Source organism: Arabidopsis lyrata, assembly GCF_000004255.2.
Source record: "Arabidopsis lyrata subsp. lyrata unplaced genomic scaffold ARALYscaffold_1, whole genome shotgun sequence".
In the NCBI taxonomy this organism is placed as follows: Eukaryota; Viridiplantae; Streptophyta; class Magnoliopsida; order Brassicales; family Brassicaceae; genus Arabidopsis; species Arabidopsis lyrata.
This window is the reverse complement of record NW_003302555.1, coordinates 2,943,067-2,968,308: the sequence shown is the minus strand read 5'-3', so window position 1 is coordinate 2,968,308 and position 25,242 is coordinate 2,943,067. Positions and strand designations below refer to the sequence as shown.

Here is a 25,242-nt window from a genome sequence, read left to right as displayed (position 1 = left end):
TAATATATGGTTTGATGTTTGTCAAACGAAATTAAACTGCAAAAGAGTCCAAATATACCTTAAAGACGGACAACTTCGTGGTAGGCGAAGTAAAATAAGCACAGACAACTTCCTCTAGCTGACAACAACAGAAGCCTAATGATAAAAGAGAAAAAGATACATGCCACCAAATTTCAACTAAAAACAAGTTTTGTATCATACTCTCACACAAAATGACACTGTACAAGGTACTGACTTTTTCACTCCAAAACTCCAACTTCTTGATCCACTTTCCAGTAGTTATTATCGTTGAACTCTTTCACTCCCCCTGAACTTTCCTCCGCCTTTGGGTCCTCAGCCATCTCCTTGTTCTTCTTCATTGCTCCAGCTTCCCCTACTATCCCTTCTTTCATCGCTTGCTCCATCGCCTTCTCTGTCCCTTCTGCTTCCACTCCCACAAACTCCACGTCCTTATCAAATAATGATCTTTCTGACCCGTTTGGAATCATGGGTTCGGTTTTGACCTCAGGCATTGATATGTCGAGGTTCATTATGTTCTTGCTGTCATCATCATCATCATCAATAAATGGGTTCAGACCACCGGTGCCACTCGCTTGCATATCAGAAGGTTCTCCCCACCCGACCCATTCGGGTGGCTGTTCAGCAAAAGCTTCTTCAGCTTTCTCTGAGGTGTTGAAGTCGAAGAAATCTAGTGGACTCTCCATTTGGAAGTTGGTTTCAGTTGTGTTCAACGCGTTGTCTTTTGGGTTTCCAGTTAGATCATCGTCTTCTTCTCCAACCACAACCTCATCATCGTCACTACTGCTAGTGTTGGCATTAAAGGTTTTATTCAATTCCACGTCCTCTAACGTCTTCGAACCCGCTGTGTCAGAGGGTGTGCTGCCGAATCTATCGTCTTGGAATGTGAACCAATTCGAATTTGTAAACAAGCTGCGGCAAAGTACCAAAAAGATTTAAGTCATTATTTTGAATTTTTGAGAGATGTCATCATTCGTTTTTTGGTCAAGAGAGATGACATAATCCTATCACCAAATTACAGTAACTGGAGGTTAAAGCAAGGACATGAGGACACCAGTATCAGTAGAAAAATAAAAGATAAACTCACCTTCCTTGGTCATCCCCAAGTCTTAAGGATGAAATTACTACTTCAGCGGATTCATCGTCGAAGTAAACATCCTGTATAGTATGAACACATTCCAATTTTCAATAGCAAACTGTTATTAGCGTACATCCCCCATATGTATCATAGTGTGATAAAAGATGTCGATAGTTTTCTTGATTTTTTCAAAAAAAGGGGGGAAGAGAATGTTTGCAAGACTTACATCATCGTCTCTATCCAGGGCATTTTGGTCCTGACCAGAGAAATATAAAGACAGATAAATTCAGTACCCAGGAAATCATTCATAAATGAAGAAAAAAGCACTAATATGAGAACATACCTCTTCATTGTCATCGTTTCCATAGATTTTGTATCTAAATGCTTGGCTTAAGTTATTGGCCAGAGCTGCAACATCGTAATCCCTGTCTTCCTCATCGCTATCTCTTGTCCTATCTTGTAGGGTAGTCGGGCGCCTACATGTAACAGTGAGTATAGGAATTTTTATAACCAAGAAGAGTGAAGATAAAATCCAAAACCCAGGACATGATGCATTAACTGAGTGGTCTCATCATGAGAAGAAATATTATTTGACTATGATACCATCAGTCATCAATGCAGAATCATCTTTGAGGGTTTTTGGCCAAGAGGAACAAGGATCACACATGAATTTTTTAATTCCATAATCAGCATGATGTAGCAGACTGACCAATTAAAAGTTTATAGATGATTGTTGAGTAGAGGTTAACATACCCACATCCCCATCTGTTGACATTTTCAACCGTGTTGCGCTCCTGCAGAACACTACCTTGCCACTCATTCCATTCGCTGTTTTCCTAAAGATTTGGGAATGAACAGAGCACAGTCAGCAAACATAATAGTTTCCGAGAGAGTGCTAGGACCACTCATCACAAGACTTAACTAATGGTTTAACATTCTTTATGCGTGTAAAGTGACAAAAAAGCGGCAGAAGAAAAACAACACGGCACAAGATAGTATAATTTTTATACCAACCTGAAGGTATGCCTTTATCTGGCCATTGCTGTTACTCAACTGACCAATTTTATTTGATATTCTTGTGATATGCCCAACATACCCGACGCGAGGGGGGGTTTTCCCGGAGGCAGCTACAGTGGGCTACCTCACACAAAAGAAAAAGAAAATGCCAGAGAATATTCGTTTAGCTCATGAACATTGGAGCAATGAGTTATTGGAGCTAACTTGGAGCTGCATTAAGATGACACTTTCATATACTGATGATCAGTTAAAACATTTGTGAACATAGCAAATGGTATACCTGGCTATCACCTGAGACTGAGAGGTTTGAGTCCCGGTCTGACGAGAGGAATTTGCCAATCAGATCGCAGTCTCGAAGAATATGGTTAACCATCAAATCGCTCTTGTTTTCCAAACAAGAAAGTATTATACTCTCCACTTGATGATGCAGAGCATTATTGTACGGGTACCTTCACATGTCGACAGTATTTGATTTTTAAAGATCTTATAGAAATAGCACATGGAGATCACAACATTTGAAGTTTAGCAAAACCTACTCGAAAAACAGATCAAGGGTTCTTTTGATTGTTCCTGAACTAACTAATTCCTTTTGTGCAGCTTCACTTCCAGTTTTCAACAAAACTGCAATGAACTCCACAATCTGAAACAAAGAAAATAGGATAACTGAGTCTAATTAAGTATAGAGATTTTACATATATTAAAAGCACTGTTGATGTCCTAAAAACTATAATATCTTCCATAAATGCTCAAATGTTTGGACCTGACCTTTAGACGATGCTTTCCGAGAGGAGGCCTCAGTTCACCATATGTTGTAGGCAATACTGTGCTGTCGGATGCGACAGTGAGAAGCATAAGCAAGTCATCTGCAGAGAAAAAAAATATATATATTACTGAGGACCATTGAATACATAAACCCTGATTGAAAAACTTGTATGAAACAGTATCATACATATCCAAGAAGTGCTACGTAAGCATTCCAGAGTTATGTAAAACCAGTTTCAATTTATCAATATAGACCAAAGTAGAACAGACCAAATAGAGAGCAGGGAAGATCAAACAGAACGTGCAGATAGATGCTAAATACGCTAGGTGTCCTCGCAAATGGAAAGTAATATTACATACGAAAAGGGTTGACTATTGCCCATGTGCACACTTAGATTATGTGCATGCAACAAATAAAAAAAGCCAGAAAAATAATAATCTTGATGGTCATGTGACGATAGTACATCATAGGATCCAACTTACTGAGTTTGGGCAGCATGGCACCAATAGTTTCCGGGGAAACTGGGACAGGAGACTCGAACATATGTTGACCTCTATAAGAATTGAACATAGAAGATGAAACAGCAGATCTCCTCGGATCCAGCAGAGAGGTGCATACTGAAAGTGAATGAACTAGACTGGATTTTGAATGCGAGTCTTCAAGAGCATGACCAAATATCTTTGCAACATAGCTGCAAAAACAGGGAAAAAGTTGTGCTGCCATGTGAAACACTTCTGTATCAATCTACCAAAGCTTTAGGAATCCATCATGGAAGAAAAGATTACAAACCCAGGGCTAGAGAGCTGCGTAGCTAAAGCTGATGGTGCATTCCGAGAAATTGCACATAATGTTTCTGCAGCATTTGCCTGAACCTCTGGAGGACTCTGATACAAGTTGTAATGCAAGAAACAGATCAGAATGAAGATGATAGAAGAAACTAGTAATATCAAACCAGATATCCTAGATTTACACTACCTACAAGCATCAAAGAGAAAAACAAGAGCCTCTTGTCTTTGGGATGATTATAGAAAAGCTTTACCACTTACAGATGGTTTGAGTTTGTCCACGATCATTTCAAGTAAATTGCTATCAGCCAACCATTGCATCACATCCAGAAAGTTGGGATAGACATGGTCATCAGCCCCAACCAAGCGAACCAAAACCTAGAAAATGTCGCATAAATATCATAGCAAAAATGACCTCTGAAACCACACCAAGTTGCACTGAGTCTAAGACAAACCAATTACCTCCATGATGGATGTTATCCCAATCAAATCAACCAACTGGCAGAAAACATTTTGATGCCCCTGTGATCATCAAAAGTTACTTTGAGAACTGTAGCCACAGTAGGTTCTTCAACGCAAAATAATAATAAAAAATTCAATAAATGTCTGTCACATCAATATAATTGCCAGCAATTGAAGTATACAGTCATGTCAGTCTCATCTTGTAACAATTTACTAAATAGACAGACATCTGGCTTGCGAAAATGGAAAGTAATAACAATTCTGAATAGCACAGTTAGCAGAAAATAAGACGTACTCTACAGTACTCCTGCATAATTCTAATCAGTTCATATAATTTCCATAATATATATTTTTTTAAAAATTATTATCTAAATTTCCAGCTAGTTATATTTCAGCCTGCATATCGACCCAGATTTGTAAGAACTATATATTTAAACAACTAAACCAAAATCCAATTGCAGAACCTCACGCAAACAAGGGAAAAAGAGAAGAAGAAGGTTACCATCCGTCTATATGTTATTACTTACTTTTACATAATTCATAAGCGCTGCAGTTTTTCTGATCATAAGGCAAATGACAACCTATACCAAACAGAGAGAAGTAAGAGTCACTTCTCGGAGCCTTGAAATGAAGTCATATGTACGGGTACAAACAAAACAAAAGAAAAACTACAGGAAGTTGGTTAATACGCAAACTTATGTATCGTAAGAGAGAGTACCTTGCTGAAATAGCCTGCCAGCAATGCACTATGAGGACGATTTGGTTCCAGAAAGGAAAAAAGCAAGTCCATCAGCTGCAAGGTAAAATTATACGAGCAAATGAGGTCTAGGGTAACAATAAAACATAATCCAGATGCAAAGAAAAGTGAAAAGTATGAACTGTTATTTGAGGAAAAGGTAGTATGATGAATGAAAAATACCTCTTCGTCCTCCACCAAAGTTTTTAGAATAACATCAATTTCACATGTAAATATTTCACAAGAGATGAATGGAAACCTAAAAGAAAAAGAATCTATTATTAGCTAGAGAGAAAACAAATCCAGAACCATTCAAAATAAAAGTGAATAAAAGAAAAGGAAGGAACAAGGTAATTCCAGAAAATTCAAGGTAGCATATTACTTGAAAGCACGTTTACTATCAGCATCCTGTGGAGGTTCTTCAACAATGTACCGCAATAATTGCTCCACTTGAGCTTTCTCCCTTAGACTGCAAACATTAAAACCCAATCAATAAATTTATCCAAGAAAATACGGATGAAAAATGGGACTCCTTAACTAAAACTCCCACAGATACAGAAGACATAGGATTCGACATCCACCATAGGGTTTATCGGGTTCTATGAAACGGATTATGAGGAAAATAAGCCAATTATAAAAAGCTTACAAGTTTATGAGCCGGCTATTCAAAGCCTTGCATTCTTGAATAATCTCTTCCTCATCAAGAAGCTCTTCCAAGGTGAAATTTTCTTTGTCTAATATTGTCTCCACCTATGTTCATAACAAGAGGAAAAGAACATCAATACATGAACAATTCCAAATCTCCATTACCTGGCGGCAAGTGATATTGACAACAACATACTCAAAGAAGTATAACAAGTCTTATGCTAGGTTTGATAATTATATTTAGACTGATTTCAGTAGAACGCATATGAAATCAAACCACGAAACAAAAATTAAAGCAGAAAATGGTACACATACACAATTCACGACTCAAAGACAATCAATAATTCAGAGAATTGAAATCTAGCAAATCCAAAACTCTTTGACAAAAATTATATGAATAAGCAGAGCAGCGGATAGAAACTCCACTAATTTTGTCCGTGAAACCATCCAGTGACGTCTAATCTACTTCTAAAGCATACAAGTTTCTGTAGACAAAAGATAAACGCAAACAGAGAACCGTTCCAGCTCCTTAATAAGCAAACCATAAAACAGGACATCTAAAAATTCAACTCACAGGAGATGATGCAGAGAGAGATGTGAGCTTCCAAAACATGGTGGCGAGGGAGGAGTGGAGCTGGAAAAAAAACAAAAAAAGAAGGAGAACTTGGCTAGATCCGCCAAAAACCTAGAAGAAACCTAGTAGGTAGTCGCTTCTTCGCGGTGGAGGATTAACGATTTCAGCTCGAAAACCCTAATCGATCAGTGAAGAAAGAAATTGAGAGATCCTAAGATGATGGAAGCAGAGAAGAGAGAGATGGAGATCGGAGGTCGAAATTTTTGAAAATTCGAGGTCCAAATTTTGCATAAAGAAGAGGAAAAGTAAAAAGTGGTCTTATTGTTTTTCTTTTGTTTCTTTGATTGATTAAGAAAAAGTTTAGCGTATTATTATTAATTAAATCGCCATTTTCACAGATTGGTGTGTCTAATAAAAGTAGACTTAAGATTTTTCTTCGTCGTTGTCTGATGATTATTATGACGATGGTGATGATAGTAACACTATGTCATCTTTATGGTTACTCCAATTTATGATCATGAGATATGGTAACAGAGACATGGATAATTGCGTCACCAGCAGCAGGTGACTTGTGAATTTGTGAAAAAGATCACATTAATTTAAATAAAGTCAGCTGTTTTGCGGAATAAAAATAGTTGGCGAAAATTGTTTCACAAATTTACAACGGATGATGAATAATAACCAAATCAATTTTGTGGATAAAAAAGAATGCAAATGATTGATGTAGAATCAAGCCTATAAAGACAAAAATTGGTTGAAGTGTGAAGTGTCAAACAACAAATATTTGAGTGAACTCCGTAAATAGTTTTTTTTCACACTTACAAAACCCCATTGACGAGAAAACCTTTACATATTTCTTGTTCTTTAATTTTCTTTACAAATTTATGTAAACATGGACAACACAAGGTGAGATTTGTTAACCTTTTTATAACATTTTTTGATAAGAAAATGATAAAATCTCTTCTCTTTAGACACCCAAAAAAAATACGTTGAAAGTGTCGGAAAATCAGTGTCATGATCCGATGATGACACTCTGATTTTTAGATCAAAATCTTGACACCACAATTTGATCGGGAAGCAAGGAAAACCGGAAAACAAAAACAAAAACGTTCTATTCTACACAAAACCTTGGGTTTTTAACTTTTTAGTCTTCGCTGAGAAATTGTCGGTACGTTTATGGAAATGGATCACTCACCATCTTCATTTTCTTTAACCGTTTACATATGTACTTGTTCTTCCTTCTAAAATCCATTGTTTCATTGAAAAAAGTTCACACTAAACAAACAAAAACTTCAACAAAATTAACCTAGATGATTAATTTTTCACAAGCGCTTCAACAAAGAAAAAAAAAAGGAAGAGAAGCTTTAATTTAAACGTGGTACGTTGAAGTATACATCGATAAGGTAATAAAATACTACAATTGGCTCAACAACGCCAGCTCTTGGAATGGATATTAGTCGGAGAAGAAGATCCAACAACTTTATCAACTAGCTTCCTCAACCCCTTCTTCTTCTTCGGCGTCTTCTTCTCCTTATCCGTCTTATCTTCTCTCTTCCTCTCTTCTTCAACCTCTTCCTCAAACTGTGAACACAGCTTAAGAACTTGCTCCTCTACATTATTAAGTCTTTCTAGCAAAGTTCCTTTCCTCTCAGTCTCCTCCATGACTTGTTCCATCGAACGGCACTGTACCTTCCCTATGCTCCTCGGTGACGACATATCCATTGACGATGGCTGAGTCCCACTAGATGGAGTCGATGGGCTCGAGCTTCTCGGCGAGCTTCCTTTCATCTCCTCTAGCTTCCTCACCATGAAATCAATACGATCCAATCTTGAAAGTATCGGTTCTTCTACAACAGCCATTACAAACGACAACGTTTTCACAAGCTTTGGTTGTGTCGGAATAGTTAAAGACAGTATGTATATCGAAAGTAAAACTCGTCTTCTCTTATTAATAGAGCGATTGGAGAAATTTAAGAAGACACGAACAAGGCCACGTTTAATATTGCAGAGAGAGTTCATGGAGACTCACACGTGTTGTTGATAACACGTGGTGGTTCCAGTTTGCGGACACCTCTTCTGTCTCATACGTGCTAACATTACCCATTCTTCCTTATCTAATCCCAAAAATCTCTTTAGATTATGTCGGAAAGAAGATAATGTTTTTTGGGGGGCTTTGCATTAAAACATTATCTTATCCCAAAAACATTTACCATAATTTATTTTCTCCATAACTGTACAATGTTTTGCGAGGTGCATGTGAGTAATTTAATTTCAAATAGTCGTCATCATGCCTCCTCATTCCTCTGGGCCTGTACTATTTATGATAAATGGGCCTAAAAGGCTCAAATATATAAGCCCATGTAAATATCCATCGATTTATTCAGGCGAAAGGGTGAAACAACACACTGTAGTTCTGGAAAATTAATGGTGTCGTCAAAGAAACCCAAGGAGAAGAAGGCGAGGAGCGATGCCGTCGTCAATAAAGCTGGTGGCCGGAATACACGCAGCTCCGGTTCCAAAGCGAGGAAGGCGACGAATAAGGTCAACATTGTGAAGAAGGTGCCGGAGATTCACGAGATCTCAGAATCTTCGAGCAGTGACTCTGTGGAAGAAGCAATAAGAGGTGATGCGGCGAAGAAAAGTAATGGCGTCGTGAGCAAAGGCCGTAACGGAAAGAGTGGAGGAGTTCCGACGAAGACGAGTAAAAATCGGGAAGAGGACGACGGAGGTGTGGAAGATGCTAAGATGTTTAAGTTTCCGATGAATCGGATTCGGCGGATCATGAGAATCGACAATTCCGCTCCACAGATTATGCAGGATGCTGTATTTCTTGTCAACAAAGCCACGGTACCAATTGATAGTATTGACATAGATATAGCTTGAGGAACTTGATTTCACATAAGTTTTGATGAATTTGGGAGTATCAATTGCTAACCAGTGTTAATGGGCATTATAATCTCGCAAATTGCTACAGGAACGAGATTTTTTAGTTAAATTAATCTGGAGATTGAAATTATTGCTTCATCTCCATGTGTTTTGATGAAAACGGAGGTTACTGCTTGATTGTCATTGGTTTAGCTTTTACATCCAGAACTTGTAGACACCAAACCCATAAGCAAGTCCTTGTATGATTTAGGCTCATATTGTGAAAGCTTACCTGATGATTGTGATTTGGATTATCCGGTATCTTGTAGATCAGAACTTCAAAGATTCTTGAGATGAATGTTTAATTTTCCTGTATTGGAACTTGGCATTGTTTTTCCTCCCTTTTGATTTCATGTTGTGTTGTTCGCAATCGATGTTCATTGCGTTTACATTAGATTTAACTGGTTTTTGTAATTGAAGGAGATGTTCATTAAGCGGTTTTCTGAAGAAGCTTATGATAGTTCCGTCCAGGACAAAAAGAAATTCATCCACTATAAACACCTCTGTAAGCTCTAACCTCGTCCCTATTTGCCTATATCTGGAATCTGAACTAATGAAGATGTTAACCTCAACACCGAATTCCATGTCAAAAATCTCATGCTGATGCGCTGATTGTTTCGAGGCATATGGTTTCCATTTAGGGTTCCTGGCTTCTGCACAAGGGCCAGTAGTCTTTGGTCTTAGATAATGAGCTAATCCGTTCTTATCACTTGCAAGATTTTTGGCAGTCCTAACATGATAGATGACACCGTTTTTTCTACTCTTTGGCAGCATCCGTAGTGAGTAACGACGAGAGATACGAGTTCCTTGCGGGTACTTGTTATCCTCTGAAGTGTTCATTATTTGAGTTTCTTGGGGTTGCTAACAGCAATTTAATACGTGTAAAATCTCGAATGCAGATAGTGTTCCCGAGAAACTTAAAGCAGAGGCCGCGTTGGAGGAATGGGAAAGAGGCATGACAGATGCAGGCTGAAATATATCTAGTTGGAATCGAATTGAACCGTTTGGGTGAAACTTTGTGTCCCTGTCCTGGTTTATAGGTTCCATCTGCCCAATTCTTCAACTTTCTAATTAACCCCTTATGAGATTGCACATATTTGATTTCTAGAATGTATACTTTTTTTTGTTGTTCTTGTTACAACTTCATCAAATTTGTAAGAGTTGTCGGAATTCTAATATTGTACTTTCCCAATTATTCTTACAAATCAAATTAAATAATATTAGTAAAACAAGCCAAAAATCAAAATTAAAAAACAGTCTTCTAAACCAATTATGTCCCTTAGCTTGTTTTCAACCAATTAAAATTTTACACATTTTCTTTTCTTTTTACACATTCTAAAATTCTTAAAGTTTGATTTATACATAAATAAATAAATAAAAAATCTGTTGAGAATTTTGTCCGGAAAAATTCAAATAAGAATTTGGGGGTAAAAAATAAATAATTCAAATAAGCAAGTCCTTATATGATGGATAAAAATAAAATTAAGGTGGGTCCACAACAACAACGACTGAGAGCAGCTCTCAGCCGGGCCCTAAAACCCTTTTCCTCCTCTTTGGTTTGTTCGAGAAATCGTTTTCCTGCTATGGATTCCGATGCGAGGAGTAAAATTAACTCCACCCAAGGTTCGTCCCATTCTCCGAAGCCATCCAAGTTCTCTGTGTACCGGAACCCTGCTCTCGCCGCCGCTTCCACCGCCAACAGCCTCCGTCCCTCGAAATCCGTTCTTCTATTCATATTCTTGCTCTCTACCGCTTCCGCTTTCTCTCTCATCTCCTTCATGGCCGGGTACGTGCCAGCAATAGCTTTAGCTTCGTACATTGCCTCCTTGGTTGCACTGTTAGAGTATTTACATTAAGTTTTTGCCTAGGATTTGGAATAGTTCTGGGCCTTCTGGCTAGCGAGAAAATCCCGACTTGATTCTTTAGTGTATTTTCTTTCTAGTTTGCTTTCTCTGTGATTTAGGATTGCTCAATCTGATAACATCTATCATGATAATCATTTGCTTGTTTTATCTTATGTTGCAGGGAGAAATGGTTGACCAATGCTTTAACATTCGGGAAAATATCCCAAGAGGCAGCTTGTGAGTTGCATTTTTTCCTGAGAGATTTCCTTTTTAACCTTTTGTGTTTTTTTTTTTAAGTTTCTTAATATCTCTAAGATCTTACCTTGTGGTTCAGATGTCACTGTAAAGGCGTGGCAGGGGCTGGTGACTTTGTTTTGTATTGGAGCAATGATGGCTTTGTCCAAAGGCATATCTCTGCACAGAGCAAAGTTTGCTGCCCGAGGAGAAACTAAATCTTCCTCTAAAGAAACCAAAGATCAGTTTTCTCTATCAAATCGTCAGCTTGAACTTCTTGGGATAAAGAAAAAAGCTGACCAGAATGTATCAGATTTTCCAAACAGTCGTCCTGCATCGAAACCTTCACAGTCATTGGAGCCGCTTGTCCCAATACATCATCTAACTCTTACTGGTTCAGCTCATAAGTCTTCTGGTGGTGGTGATAAGCTGAATTCCCGTACAGGAAACCAGATTAGTTCGTTTAGCACTCCCTCAAAACAAATGGGTTCACCGTCTATGTATCTTGTCCCTTCTAGCTCACCAGTTTCTTCTAATCATGCTTCTTCTGGTCAGGATAAGGCTGTTTCTAGTCCTTGGTCTGGTAGACGAAGTTCTACAAAAGACATAGCTACCGAGGAGCAGCTTGAGCAGCTTTTGGCTGAAATAGATGAGCCAATCACTGAGTCGGCTGGGAAGATGCGTACGCCTCCACCAACAGTTGGGAGTTTCGCCATGGCTAGCCCGAGTACAGTTGGTGTTCAACTGGTGCATCTGGGACTACAGAGTACACCACTAAGACCTGTCAGGATGTCTCCTGGTGCTCAGAAATTTACGACTCCCCCAAAGAAAGGAGAGGGTGATTTCCCCAATCCAATGTCCTTAGAAGGTGCTATCGAAGGTTTTATTCATCTAGGTGTCTATCCTCAGATAGAAGACTGGCGTGACCGACTAAGGCAATGGTGTTCCTCCGTGTTGCTCACACCTCTGCTTAACAAGGTTGAAACCAGTCATATTCAGGTTTGTTTCTGGAGTCCTTTCTAAATCACACGGGTCTTCCTATACTTGTCTGCTGATGAATGAGTTGATAACCACATCTGAATCAGAGGCAGAAGGAGAATTTCTTGTTTCCCTATGTTGCTGTGAAGGAGAATTTAAACTTTGTCATTTGTGTAGGTAATGCAAACGGCATCAAAGCTAGGTGTTAATGTCACAGTTAGTCAAGTTGGAAGTGATTTGCCAACAAATGGAACCGCTACAACTGCCTTACCGGTTGATCGAACGAAGGGGTGGCAGCCATCTTACTCTCTCGATGAAGATGCTCTTCTTCATCAATTACGCGCTAATCTTGTACAGGCTATTGATGCTTCCATGCGTAAGTAGCATTTCTACAGCTTCTACTGTAAATAATGCTATCAACTTAAGATTTGATGTTTCTCAATAAAATTACTGAATTTAAGAATGTTGTAATCGATTGGATATCTGAGAGATATAATGATATCATGTCAATTTATGTGTTGTTGCTAAATGTTTGGGTCTTCATATAGTTGCTGATTCTTTCTTCTGGCATCTGCAGAAAAGCTGCGTACAGAGAACCAGCAGTTTCAGCAACAGCAACAACAACAGCAAGCGGCACTAATCCCTGTCATGCAGGAATGTGTTGATGCTATAAGTGAACATCGGAGGCTTCAGGGCTTAATGAAAGGAGAGTGGGTTAAGGGCCTACTTCCACGCAGCAGTATTCCAGCAGATTACACAGTGCAAAGAATCCGAGGTATCAAACATTAAAAAAAATCCAAATTCAAATTTTATTCGATTAATCGTGAGTCTTATAACTCTTGGCTTTTGGCAGCACTCGCGGAAGGAACTTGTGTGAAGAACTACGAATACAATGGAAGGGCAGATACTCGTGAGAGAAACAAGAAATGGAGCCTGGAGCCTCCAACCGATTCTCATCTGCTTCTGTACTTGTTTTGTGCCTTCTTGGAACACCCAAAGTGGATGTTGCATTTGGACCCTAGCTCTTACACAGGGACTCAGGCAAGCAAGAACCCTTTATTCTTAGGGGTTTTGCCTCCAAAAGAGAGATTCCCAGAGAAGTACATTGCTGTGGTATCGGGTGTACCTTCGACACTACATCCTGGTGCATGTGTGCTTGCGGTAGACAAGCAAAGCCCACCCACATTTGCCTTGTACTGGGATAAGAAAGTGCAGTTTACTCTTCAGGTAATGATGAATTTAAGTTCATTTTTATAATATTCATGGAACAGTTTACATATCCAGAGGATGTAAAAAGGGATTTTGGTTTGTGATGAACTTGTACTGGAAATGGAACAGGGAAGAACAGCACTATGGGACTCTATGTTGTTGATATGCCACAGAATCAAGGTGGGATACGGAGGTGTTGTTCGTGGGATGAATCTGGGTTCTTCAGCACTTAACATCCTCCAAGTTGTTGATTCGGATACTGACGATTAAGGAAGCTGGATTTGCTTGAGATAGTGGAGATGCATTGTTAGGAAATGTCATCTTCATTTTGCCATTTTTAGACGGAAGTAGTGAGATTAGTTCTCTTTTTTTTTGGTAAGTGTGAGATTAGTTCTCTTTGGGTAGCTACTTATTCTTGTGATAAGTACATATCGAGGATGCTTTTTTTTTTTAACCACTCTAAAATTCAGATGGTGGACAATATAACACCAAAGATGTATTCATCAGAAAAGAATCAAAATTGATAATTTTGTTTGCAGATCATGAAGTTGAATGAGTCTCTGTTACTCTCTCTCTATCTACATTAATAATGGGATGGGAAGTGGGAACAGAAGCAACAGTAGAATCATGTTTTGTTCACTTCTCAAAAGACAGTTAAAGTTAGCATTACTCTGTCTCTTTCTCAAGGTTACTAATGCATATTAGTACTGACAATCAACTGAATATGAAATTTCAAAGCAAGAACTTTTGTCTGCAGCTGCTCTTAAAACGAACATACAACACAAACTTGTAAGAAATCTCGACTAAGTGCACTTCTTCTGCCTTTGCTTATCTGACTGTAGATAAAATGGAAACTGAAAATCTTAGAAAACAGTGGTGTGAAAAAACCTTTAAAGCCAAAGATGTTCGTCCATCGTGCTGGATATCGAATTTTGAAGCCATGCCTATCTAACTAACAGTAAGAGTCACACAACTGCATAGGCAAACTGAAAACCAAAGGGAATAATGTATCAGGTTCTAATAATCACTGACTAGTTGTATCACAGTTCCTTGTCTTCAAGCTGCGCTTTTTCTGCTGCCTTTTCAGTTTCCTCTATAACAAACGCCTTAAGCGATTCAACGTCTCTTTTCCCTGAGATTATAAATGCAGGAATGAAAAAAAGATCACTTATAGTATTACTCAACTACGCATGTGGTGGTGAGTGACTAAGCAAGTTTACCTTTATATTTTGAAACTTCTTCTCCATTGTAAAATAGCATAAATGTTGGATATGAGTGAATTTCAACTTTGGTGCAAACAGCTCTGCTAGTACCACAGTCTACTTCACCAATTTCAATTTCATCGTCTCCCTCCATTGCTTTTCCCAATTCTTCCCACAAATTCCCCAATTTCTTGCTGACACTCAGATCCATTTTAATCAGCAAGTGACAAACAAGCCAAAACTGCTATGAGTTACGTATTTTCATGAAACAAGGACACTAACCAGTGTTTACACCAAGGAACACAAAACTTTACAAACCACGCAGTATCTTTCTCCTTAATCTGAACCAACAATAAACATGGAGAGAGTAAACATGTTATTGTGTCTGAACTAAGACTGTTCACGATACACCAAGAGATGCAACCATTCTGAAGTTGAGCTTTGTTATTCGAAAGAGCCTTTACAAATTAATCTAAAACAAGACTAAAGCGTAATGCTGAATTGGTAGGGAACTGGGATATGTGAGAAGTACAATAATCTGAGAATGCTCCATATAGAGAGTATGTATAGCCAGAAAGATCGCCTAACACATTTAAATCCCTGGTAGATAGTCTTAAGTTAGCTGAGATGTGAGTCTCCCTACTTAAATAGATCAGAAAATACACTTATGAGCAAACAAACTGCGCTACTCTAGGGAATAGGGATATAGCAAAAAAAGGGCTTACCTTGTCAGAAAAGGTTTCTGGTGTCAGTGTAATGACTTCCGCTTTAACTAATTCAATCGGTACAAAAAGGAGAAGTATAATCATGGGAGCAATAAGCCGAGCACCGAGCGTCATCGTAGCAAACCCAAATTATTATAGTTCACCAGTCCTGGAACTTGTCTTCCAAATTCGCAACTGTAAGATAAATTGCATTTAACCACACTATTTCCAAAAAATAAAATACAAAGCACAGTGCATTAATACGGAGATTAAGAAACACCCCTCTGTTGTAAAATCTAAGCTAATAAGATTAACAAATAACAATGAACCAGATTTGATGTTGCAAACCCGAGTTTAATGAAAGACTTTAAAAAAGAATGAAACTTTCAAAACCTTTGAGGGTTTACTAATCAATTGCTAGCAAAACAGATAATTTCTCCCAGAAAACCAATTACAAGGGACAATTTATCATCGAAATTCGGATTTGGTTCAGAAAACATTCCAAAGAGAAACGATCTACTCTTCTGATCTAAAACTAAGACGAAAGAACCGAAGGTTCATTAAAGGGATCAGATAGAAGAGTAGGGAGATGAAATCTTAGATGTGTCTGAATCGCTCACCTCTGCAACACCAATACCGAGCAGAAGAAAGAGAGGAATGTCAAAGCATGTTCGGTTTTTAGAAAGTTCAGTAATAATAACTTCAACACTAACTTATAAGCCCAATATACTTTAGGCCCAATACTAATTTCACGCTTAGTCTTCTTCCTCTTCCCATAGCCATCTTACTTACTTTTCTTCGTTTTCTCTGCAAAGACCAGCGACAGTAATGAACAAAGGCGGTGGTTCTGGTGGCGGAATGGCCGGATCCGGTGGAGGAAGTGGCCCAACGGCTGCCGCCGCCGCGGCGGCTTTACAGAAGCAAAAGGCGTTGTTGCAGAGAGTAGAGACTGACATCACATCTGTCGTCGATAACTTCACGCAAATCGTCAATGTTTCAAGGGTAAGTCTGGTTTATTTCCGGTTTTAAAAATTAGGATTTATCAGAAAATGTAGAGTCTCTTTAAGATTAGTAGTGTTTATTGAGGCGAAACATGTTTTGGTTTCGTTAGGTGAGTGATCCACCGGTGAAGAACTCGCAGGAAGCTTACATGATGGAGATGCGAGCTTCTAGACTGGTAAAATGATTACTTCAATCCATCCCATACAAATGATTTCTTTATAGGCTCATGCAAATCAGAATTTAGGAAATCATTTGGGCTCTCATAGACAAATGCATATGGATTAGGGAATTTTACATAGAATCTGGGTTTCAGGGGTTAGGGCTACAAATGTGGATAAATCTGTAATGCTTGAATCTCTGAAACATTTTCACTAATGAGTCTCTCAAGTGTTGTATTACTATTGTTTCAACTGGATTTCTTCTGCTAAGATTATTCCCTTGTTGTGTTTGTTTACTTAGTTCCTCAACAATGATGTGGCAGGTTCAAGCAGCTGATTCTCTTTTGAAACTCGTATCGGAACTGAAGCAGACAGCCATTTTTTCAGGATTTGCATCGCTAAACGATCATGTAGAACAAAGAATAGAAGAGTTTGATCAAGAGGCCGAGAAGACAAATGGATTGTTGGCTAGAATAGCTGATGATGCATCTGCCAGTCTTAAAGAGCTCAAGTCTCACTATTACTCTTCTGCTCAGAGATTGACTCTGATATAGAAATGGCTGGAGCCAGTAGTCTGGTGGTGGAGCAGAAACAGATAAACAGTTGGTTCATAAACCAGAGGAAGCGGCATTAGAAGCCATCGGAGGATATGCAGTTTAGAGTCATGGACAACGTTTTGGACAATCCTTTCCCCGTTGATCACATTTCGTCTACCATACTTGATACTTGCTTTCATCGATTCTCTAATATGTCTAGTCTGTTACTTGTGGTCTTAAATGTTCCAGTTTGATGTTTTCATCAATCATTAGTGATTTTCTCTTGTTCTATCATTATGTGAAATTTCAATCTCTACCTGCAAAAGTATATCCTCAAAGTAAAACCATTTTGATCTAATAAATTCGTTTTGAACATAATTTTGAGTTATTTTTGGTTTAAATGTGAAGTGAATTCCACTTTGGATCGAACAATCAAATTCAAATTTTAGGTCGACTTATAAAACTAAAATTAGTGGACTTTTATGAAACCCCTCAGGGCCCAAAAAAGAGATAGTCGGCGGGACAGGGGCATGTTTGTAATTTCTGAAACGTAATATGTTAAACCCTAACTTATTTTTCTTTCGATTCACCACTATAAATAATCTCGAATCCCCCATCATAGCTTATTCCTTACTTCATTCTTCGTCACCCTAGCCGCTTAACTTGCCTGCGATATCTCTGAGGTAAGCCTTTTCTTGAGTATGTTTCTTTCTCTTTTACTGATTCGTTGTTCCTTCTCGCATGTCTGTTGTTCTCTCAGTTTGATTCTTCTTTACATGTATCTCTTGTATTCGTTGCTCTTTGTTTGATAGATCGCTTTGAATTTCTGATCCGTGGTTTAGAGTTTTATCAATTTAGGAGATCAATCAATCAATCTTTTTTCATGAAAGCTAATTATAAACTATTTTCTCGATCATCGGATCTATCTTGTTCTGGGATCGTTTTATTGTTTATTGGATCTGAGTTAACTAGATTCATGTGATCTTATTTGTTGATTGATTTGTGATTGGGTAATTCGGGAGCAGCATAACAAATCCATTGTTTCTTCTTCTTGATACCAAGTTGTGGAAACTCTAGGATTGTTTGCTATTGCTCTCCTTAAATTACTTTGGTTTAGCTCGCTTAGCTCAGAGGTTAGAGCACCACAAACTTTGTGGTAGAAATCGGTTCGACTCCGATAGCGGCTTTTTACAATGATAGATATTAGAAACGTGATTGTATATATGTCTGCTGTTTTATATTGATTCATTATTTTTTTTTTGCAGATTTACTTGACAAGTAACCATGGGTAAAGAGAAGTTTCACATCAACATTGTGGTCATTGGCCACGTCGATTCTGGTAAATCGACCACCACTGGACACTTGATCTACAAGTTGGGAGGTATTGACAAGCGTGTCATTGAGAGGTTCGAGAAGGAGGCTGCTGAGATGAACAAGAGGTCTTTCAAGTACGCATGGGTTTTGGACAAACTTAAGGCTGAGAGAGAGCGTGGTATCACCATTGACATTGCTCTCTGGAAGTTCGAGACCACCAAGTACTACTGCACTGTCATTGATGCTCCTGGCCATCGTGATTTCATCAAGAACATGATCACTGGTACCTCTCAGGCCGATTGTGCTGTCCTTATCATTGACTCCACCACTGGTGGTTTTGAGGCTGGTATCTCCAAGGATGGTCAGACCCGTGAGCATGCTCTCCTTGCTTTCACCCTTGGTGTCAAGCAAATGATCTGCTGTTGTAACAAGGTAACCACATCTTTTATCTGTTCAGTTGTGATATTTGCTTCTTTTTTATCGGTTATGTTCACTAGTCTCATTAATTGGCATGTTGTTTGTAGATGGATGCCACCACCCCCAGGTACTCCAAGGCCAGGTACGATGAAATCATCAAGGAGGTGTCTTCCTACTTGAAGAAGGTTGGTTACAACCCCGACAAAATCCCGTTTGTGCCCATCTCTGGATTCGAGGGAGACAACATGATTGAGAGGTCCACCAACCTTGACTGGTACAAGGGACCAACTCTCCTTGAGGCTCTTGACCAGATCAACGAGCCCAAGAGGCCATCAGACAAGCCCCTTCGTCTCCCACTTCAGGATGTCTACAAGATTGGTGGTATTGGAACGGTGCCAGTGGGACGTGTTGAGACTGGTATGATCAAGCCTGGTATGGTCGTGACCTTTGCTCCCACAGGGTTGACCACTGAGGTCAAGTCTGTTGAGATGCACCACGAGTCTCTTCTTGAGGCACTTCCCGGTGACAATGTTGGGTTCAATGTTAAGAATGTTGCCGTGAAGGATCTTAAGAGAGGGTACGTCGCCTCCAACTCAAAGGATGACCCTGCCAAGGGAGCAGCCAACTTCACCTCCCAGGTCATCATCATGAACCACCCTGGTCAGATTGGTAACGGTTACGCCCCAGTCCTCGATTGCCACACCTCACACATTGCAGTCAAGTTCTCTGAGATCTTGACCAAGATTGACAGGCGTTCTGGTAAGGAGATTGAGAAGGAGCCCAAATTCTTGAAGAATGGTGATGCTGGTATGGTGAAGATGACTCCGACCAAGCCCATGGTTGTGGAGACCTTCTCTGAGTACCCACCCCTTGGACGTTTTGCCGTGAGGGACATGAGGCAGACTGTTGCAGTCGGTGTCATCAAGAGCGTGGACAAGAAGGACCCAACCGGAGCCAAGGTTACCAAGGCTGCCGTCAAGAAGGGTGCGAAGTGAACCATCTTCAAAAACCTATCTTCCGCAGGTGAATCAAAGGACAATGTTAGTTTTTTTACACTAGTTTGGTATCTGGTCGCTTGTCTGTGTTCCTGTTTCGTTATTTCCCCATCAGAGCGTTGTTCTCGTAATTGGGTTCTTGATCGGAGGTGGCGGAGCTAAGCAAACATGCTTCCTTGTTTTTGCTTTTTATTTGTTTTCTCATTGTGAACTTTTTTTGGAATTTTATTTTATGAATATTGTCACTGCGGTTATTATCTTCTTATCTAGCCAATTTTTCTCCTGTTGCATAAATCGTTTTTGAATTTTTAACCTCTCTTCTCGCTTTCAATTAAATTTATTGAAACACTTTGATGAAGTGTTATGATTTCTCAATCCCATAATGAAACCTTTTATCGTATAAAGAACTCGGCATTGAATGTAAAACATATTCTTCCTTCTATTTGTCCCCTAATATTCACATGATGAGTAATTCCTTTCGTATTTTAACGAATGGGCGATCTTTTACACCATTAGAATAGAAAAGAAAATTTACAAAAGAGTTGGAACAAAACTAAAACAACTACTAGACCATAAGCGATTTATTATAATTAAACAGCGGATCGATATATTAGAATTAATCAGCGGTAACGATTTCTAAATATAAAGCAATAATATTTATTGATCTCATTGAATTTTCTTGGAGATATTTATCAAGGAAAATGTGTAGGAGAAGTTGAGGGATTTACAAGGTATACAAACATACAAGGCATTGATATATATCTCCCATATGGCTATCCAGTTATGCTACATTGGTTTGTTCCATTCACTAAAGACCTTTAAGATCAAGAGGAGTTGTGTGTGGTGCGTCAATCTAAGAGTATTTTTTTTTTCTTAATGTGTTGTCCATATATAGTCCTACAATATTGATACGTATTCTAACTCGACTTTTTTTTTTCTTTTTCTAACTCGACTTTATGTTCCACTTCTTGCCAAAAACAACTCATATTAGCTCGGAGAATCACTAAGTCATCCTTTTGAAAGCGATAACAACAATGGAGAAACTTTGATAACTTTAAAACTGCATTCTTATTGCTTTATTATGTCATTGATACATAGAGTGTATTTATAGAGACTAAAAGAACAATCTAGAGACAATGTGGATAGTCTTGACACCTGTCAGTGACAGCTCATGACTCATAATCTGATAACGCTCCAAATCTGTTTGAGAGCTGGATTTGATGAGGTGGTGTTGCCGTACTCTTCTCACACATTTTGTATGCGTTGCTTTTGCTTTTGACTGAGATAGTCGTTGCACAGTGAGCTTGTTTCTTGGGCTTGTCTTGTTGGGCATTCTTCTCATGGGCTCTGTTGGTGGGCTCTGGCCTTATAATGTCAATACCCCCCCGCAAACTCGAGGTGGGAGGATAATCCACACCGAGTTTGAACCTGGGAGAAAAGAAGCTGGCATGTGGCAATGACTTTGTGAAAATGTCTGCTAATTGCAGGTGTGCTGGAATGTGTTTGACGATCAGAGTACCCATAGCAACTTGTTCTCGAGCATAGTGGTAATGCGTTGCAAAGTGCTTGGACTTGGGATGCAGAACCGGATTAGCTGTGAGATGAACAACGGAGAGGTTGTCACAATAAATTTCTTGAGGCTTGTGTTGTGGTGCTCCAACTTCTTTCAACAATGAGGCAATCTATGTTAATTCTGCAGCAGTATCTGATAAAGCTCTATATTCTCCTTCTGTTGATGATCTTGAAACAGTAGGCTGCCTTTTTGCTGACCATGATATGATGTTTGATCCCAGAATTGTACAAACGCCTCTTGTTGATCTCCTTGTTTCTTTGCAGCCTGCCCAATCACTGTCGCAGTAAGCTCTAAGGATTGAGTCTGATTCTGATGTAAGATAGAGTCCCATTTGAACTGTTCCTTTTAGATACCGCAATACTCTTTTGAGCAGGTGAAAATCTGCTACTGTTGGTTGATGCATCTTCTGACAGACTAGGTTTACTGCAAACTGTATATCAGGACGAGTAATGGTCAGGTACTGTAACTTACCTGCCAAGCTCCGAAAATACGTAGGATCAGTGAATACCTCATGTTGGTGAGGCACACGATCAAGTTGCAAAGGTAATGGTGTGGGCATTGGAGCGCAGTCTAGCATTCCTGCAGTCTGCAACAAGTCCATTGCATACTTCTCTTGATTTAAAAAGAGTCCAGTGGGAGTAAACAGAGCTTGAACCCTTAAAAAGTAACTCAAAGGTCCCATATCCTTCATTCTGAACTTCTCATTGAGACCTTTTTCAACAGCCTAGCAACCAGAGTTTGATCATTCCCAGTGAGAATCATATCGTCAACATATAATAATAAGAAAAGAATACTCTTGTTTTCCTGATAAACAAAGAGAGAGGGATCACTAGTACTGCATTTGAATCCAAAATCAATCAGATATGAGCTGAACTTGTCAAACCACGCACGAGGTACCTGCTTTAGCCCGTAGATTGCTTTATGAAGCTTGCATACATAATACGGATGTATTGGATCTTCAAACCCTGGAGGTTGTTTCATATACATCGTTTCAAACAAATCTCCATGTAAGAATGCGTTTTTAACGTCTAGTTGTTTAATATCCCATCTTTCCACCACTACCAAGTGAAGAATTGCCCTTACTGTTGCAGTTCTCACTACAGGGCTGTACGTCTCCAGAAAATCGACTCCTTCCTCTTGTTCATATCCTTTGGCCACCAATCTAGCTCTTAATTTGTCTAAGGTGCCATCAGCGTTTAGCTTAGTCTTAAAGATCCATCTGCATCCCAATAAATTGACATCAGGTGGAGCAGGCTCTAAACTCCAAGTATTTGTATCATGGCAAGTATCAATTTCTTCCCCCATTGCAGCTTTCCAACCCGGATGAGCTAAGGCAGCCGCAACTGTTGTTGGTTCCATTGGGATTCCCTTAATAGCAAGTAGAACATAACGAGGATTTGGCTTGTGAATCCCTGCTTTTCCTCTTGTTACCATTGAATGTGTGTTTATTGCTTCAGGTTGTACATTCTGTTCTTTATTTGAGTTGTGATCTGAGTTATCTCCTGAGGCTAAAGTTTCTTCTTCAGAACTTGAGCTGTCACTGTGAGCATTGACTGGTGCTTGCTCTTCTTAAGAAACTGCAGTCACTGATACTGTATTGGGAACTGCAGACTGTGGGCTCAAGACAACCTGTTCTTCATGTCTGATTGATGCTTCTTGATCCTCTGAACCATCTGACTGCTGCTCAGAGTACCAAGCTGAGAGAAGATGACTGTTTGCAGCTGGTAAAAAATGCTTGTAACTATCAGAGTAAGGAAACCTTTGTTCATCAAATAGGACATGCCTACTGATATACACCCTACCTGTTGGTGGATGAAGACACCTATACCCCTTGTATTTTTCTCTGCATATGGCCTTAAATAAGGGTAGCAAGCACTTCCAAAGACCCTTAATGATGTATAGACCGGCGAGTACCACTTAATTTTTCAAAAGGACTGATGCTCTTCTCATGAACTGATGTTGGTAGAAGATTGATGAGATAATTTGCTGTAAAAAATGCCTCTACCCAGAGATTCTGTGGTAACTTACTCTGAAACAACATGGACATACCAAGTTCAACAACATGTCGATGCTTCCTTTCTGCGAGACCGTTCTGTTGCGGCGTGTGAGGACATGAAACATACTGCTTGATGCCACATTCTGCAAGATGGTTTAGGAATCGAGTGTTGACAAACTCACCCCCACCATCACTCTGAAAAATACATATTTTGTTACCAAACTGATTTTCAGCCATTTGTTGAAACTGTTTGAACATAGAGAAAGCTTCAGACTTGAGTTTAAGTGGATAAAACCAGCAAAATCTTGAATAATTATCAATGAATACAACGTAGTATCTGAAACCCTGAACTGAAACAACAGGAGCAGGACCCCAAACATCACAATGTATTCTTTCTAAAGGTCTAGTAGACTGAAAATTTGAGCTAGAGAAGGAAAGCTTGCAAGTCTTTCCCTACTGACAAGATTCACACATTGACTGAGTAGTCTTATTGAAAGAAATAGCCTTTATTGAAGAAAGATACTGAAGAACTTGATGATGTGGATGCCCCAGGCGCCTGTGCCAAACTTCATCACTTGCACTCTGTTGTCTTGATGAATAGAGAACCAGAAACTGAGGATTATCCAATTGATAGAGTCCATTACGTTTTCGGCCCTGACTGAGAATTTGGTTTGTCTGCTTGTTCTTAATATACACAGTATGTGAATCAAATGTGAATGAGCATGGATAGTCATCAGTGAGTTTGGATACGGAGAGCAATGATTTAGCAATATCTGGACAGACAAGTACATCATTAAGAGGAAGACTACCATTACTTGTTACCGTTGGAATGACTGTGGATCCAAGGTGTGTTATTGGTAGAAAAATCCCGTTACCCACCATTACGGATTCAAGACCATCATACTGTTGTGAAGCTTGAAGATTCTGAGGTGAGTTGGTGATGTGATGAGTTTCAGCTGAGTCAGCACACCATGGATTGTCAGAGTACTCCTGACTGTCAGAAACTTTCATCGCAGGAAGAGCATGGTAAGCTTTATCGACTTGAAAGGAGTGGTCAAATCGTTTGTAGCACTTGAAAGCCGGATGTCCATACTTCCCGCAGATTTGACAGGTCGGACGATTATCTTAGTAGTTTCCTCTACCACTGCTCTGGCCAAACTATTGAGAAAAACCTCTTCCCTGTGTTGAGTAGTTTTTCTTGCCTCGATAACCTCCTCTGTTTTGGCCTCCGTTTCCACGACCAGAGTATCCTCCTCTGTCAGTGTAGAAAGCTTGATGAGGAGTGACCTCTGCAGGGATTTGATACGCTTGCAGCTTATCGTCAAAGTTGGTCAATTTGTACACAACATCTTCCAAACATGGTGCAGGAATTTCATCCATTGAATCCTCAATCACAGTAGTTATGGACTCATACTCTCTGCCTAAACCATTTAACACCCCATAGATCTTTTCTTGTTTAGTGATTGGAGACCCTATCGAGTCTAACTGGTCACAAAGAGTTTTGGTTTCTGCTAGATACTGAGCTAGAGGCTTATCGCCCTTAACTAAAGTCTGAACCCTTCTTTGCAGATCTAGCCTCCTAGTTCCAGAAACTCTATTGAACTTCTTAGCAAGGAAGAACCATACCTCTTGTGAAGACCGGAGACCATAGATACTTTTCAAGATATCCTTCGACAAAGATCCAAAAAGCCAGGCCATGATGAGCTGATCAGTGAATAAACTCTGGATTGTTTGACTCTGTAACTTGATCGCTATTTCGCACCACAACTGTAGGAGGAGGTCTTGGCACAGCTCCAGTGACATAACCCAGTAAGAGTTGGCTTTTGGGAAACTGCTCAAATTGAAGTTTCCAAGAGAGATAATTCTTCTCATTGAGCTTAAGAGTAACACATTGTGAAATCGTCAAAGTAACAGGAGAAACAAAATCAAAAGGAGCCTCCATGGCTCTAATACCATGAAAGCAGAATCAACAATGGAGAAACTTTGATAACTTTAAAACTGCATTCTTATTGCTTTATTAGGTCATTGATACATATAGTGTATTTATAGAGACTAGAAGAACAATCTAGAGACAATG

General features: G+C 39.3%; 7 protein-coding genes across 9 annotated transcripts; 4 read left to right on the top strand and 3 right to left on the bottom strand.

Annotated features, from left to right (window-relative positions):
- Positions 1 to 7: 7 nt before the first annotated feature.
- LOC9325741 (serine/threonine-protein phosphatase 6 regulatory subunit 3) lies at positions 8 to 6,551 on the bottom strand. Its single transcript, XM_002889631.2, has 19 exons — positions 6,079 to 6,551; positions 5,506 to 5,609; positions 5,242 to 5,328; positions 5,043 to 5,118; positions 4,842 to 4,916; positions 4,651 to 4,704; positions 4,124 to 4,183; positions 3,923 to 4,039; positions 3,666 to 3,760; positions 3,359 to 3,567; positions 2,879 to 2,976; positions 2,650 to 2,753; positions 2,394 to 2,562; positions 2,111 to 2,233; positions 1,850 to 1,932; positions 1,440 to 1,572; positions 1,323 to 1,352; positions 1,106 to 1,176; positions 8 to 930 (listed from the first exon to the last, which is right to left on the bottom strand). Exons 1-19 carry the CDS (start codon positions 6,115 to 6,117, stop codon positions 240 to 242), a joined length of 2,418 nt encoding a protein of 805 aa, XP_002889677.1. The 5' UTR covers positions 6,118 to 6,551; the 3' UTR covers positions 8 to 239.
- A 704-nt stretch (positions 6,552 to 7,255) lies between these two features.
- On the bottom strand, positions 7,256 to 8,214 carry LOC9328490. The gene has a single exon (XM_021014592.1). It carries the CDS (start codon positions 8,095 to 8,097, stop codon positions 7,504 to 7,506), a length of 594 nt encoding a protein of 197 aa, XP_020870251.1. The 5' UTR covers positions 8,098 to 8,214; the 3' UTR covers positions 7,256 to 7,503.
- Positions 8,215 to 8,344: 130 nt separating this feature from the next.
- LOC9328489 lies at positions 8,345 to 10,195 on the top strand. The gene is made up of 4 exons (XM_021014591.1): positions 8,345 to 8,925; positions 9,424 to 9,508; positions 9,775 to 9,816; positions 9,903 to 10,195. The coding sequence occupies exons 1-4, from the start codon at positions 8,503 to 8,505 to the stop codon at positions 9,974 to 9,976; spliced, it is 624 nt and encodes a 207-aa protein (XP_020870250.1). The 5' UTR covers positions 8,345 to 8,502; the 3' UTR covers positions 9,977 to 10,195.
- Positions 10,196 to 10,487: 292 nt separating this feature from the next.
- Positions 10,488 to 13,841, top strand: LOC9325740. Its single transcript, XM_002892380.2, has 7 exons — positions 10,488 to 10,789; positions 11,029 to 11,084; positions 11,182 to 12,080; positions 12,237 to 12,435; positions 12,637 to 12,834; positions 12,913 to 13,286; positions 13,398 to 13,841. The coding sequence occupies exons 1-7, from the start codon at positions 10,587 to 10,589 to the stop codon at positions 13,536 to 13,538; spliced, it is 2,070 nt and encodes a 689-aa protein (XP_002892426.1). The 5' UTR covers positions 10,488 to 10,586; the 3' UTR covers positions 13,539 to 13,841.
- A 128-nt stretch (positions 13,842 to 13,969) lies between these two features.
- LOC9328488 (protein disulfide-isomerase 5-1) lies at positions 13,970 to 15,878 on the bottom strand. Of its 2 annotated transcripts, none has more exons than XM_021015183.1 (5): positions 15,795 to 15,878; positions 15,196 to 15,369; positions 14,753 to 14,811; positions 14,489 to 14,664; positions 13,970 to 14,400 (listed from the first exon to the last, which is right to left on the bottom strand). In XM_021015183.1, exons 2-5 carry the CDS (start codon positions 15,307 to 15,309, stop codon positions 14,309 to 14,311), a joined length of 441 nt encoding a protein of 146 aa, XP_020870842.1. In that variant the 5' UTR covers positions 15,310 to 15,369; positions 15,795 to 15,878; the 3' UTR covers positions 13,970 to 14,308. The 2 variants fall into 2 exon arrangements, with proteins under 2 accessions (XP_020870842.1, XP_020870844.1); XM_021015185.1 differs by lacking the exon at positions 15,795 to 15,878 and adding an exon at positions 15,568 to 15,779.
- A 7-nt stretch (positions 15,879 to 15,885) lies between these two features.
- Positions 15,886 to 17,245, top strand: LOC9328487 (mediator of RNA polymerase II transcription subunit 22b). Its single transcript, XM_021015182.1, has 3 exons — positions 15,886 to 16,176; positions 16,286 to 16,351; positions 16,658 to 17,245. Exons 1-3 carry the CDS (start codon positions 16,003 to 16,005, stop codon positions 16,886 to 16,888), a joined length of 471 nt encoding a protein of 156 aa, XP_020870841.1. The 5' UTR covers positions 15,886 to 16,002; the 3' UTR covers positions 16,889 to 17,245.
- Positions 17,246 to 17,451: 206 nt separating this feature from the next.
- On the top strand, positions 17,452 to 19,890 carry LOC110225434 (elongation factor 1-alpha 1-like). Of its 2 annotated transcripts, none has more exons than XM_021015180.1 (3): positions 17,452 to 17,553; positions 18,136 to 18,616; positions 18,709 to 19,890. In XM_021015180.1, the coding sequence occupies exons 2-3, from the start codon at positions 18,155 to 18,157 to the stop codon at positions 19,594 to 19,596; spliced, it is 1,350 nt and encodes a 449-aa protein (XP_020870839.1). In that variant the 5' UTR covers positions 17,452 to 17,553; positions 18,136 to 18,154; the 3' UTR covers positions 19,597 to 19,890. The 2 variants fall into 2 exon arrangements, with proteins under 2 accessions (XP_020870839.1, XP_020870840.1); XM_021015181.1 differs by having other exon boundaries at positions 17,551 to 17,569.
- The last annotated feature ends 5,352 nt before the right edge of the window (positions 19,891 to 25,242 follow it).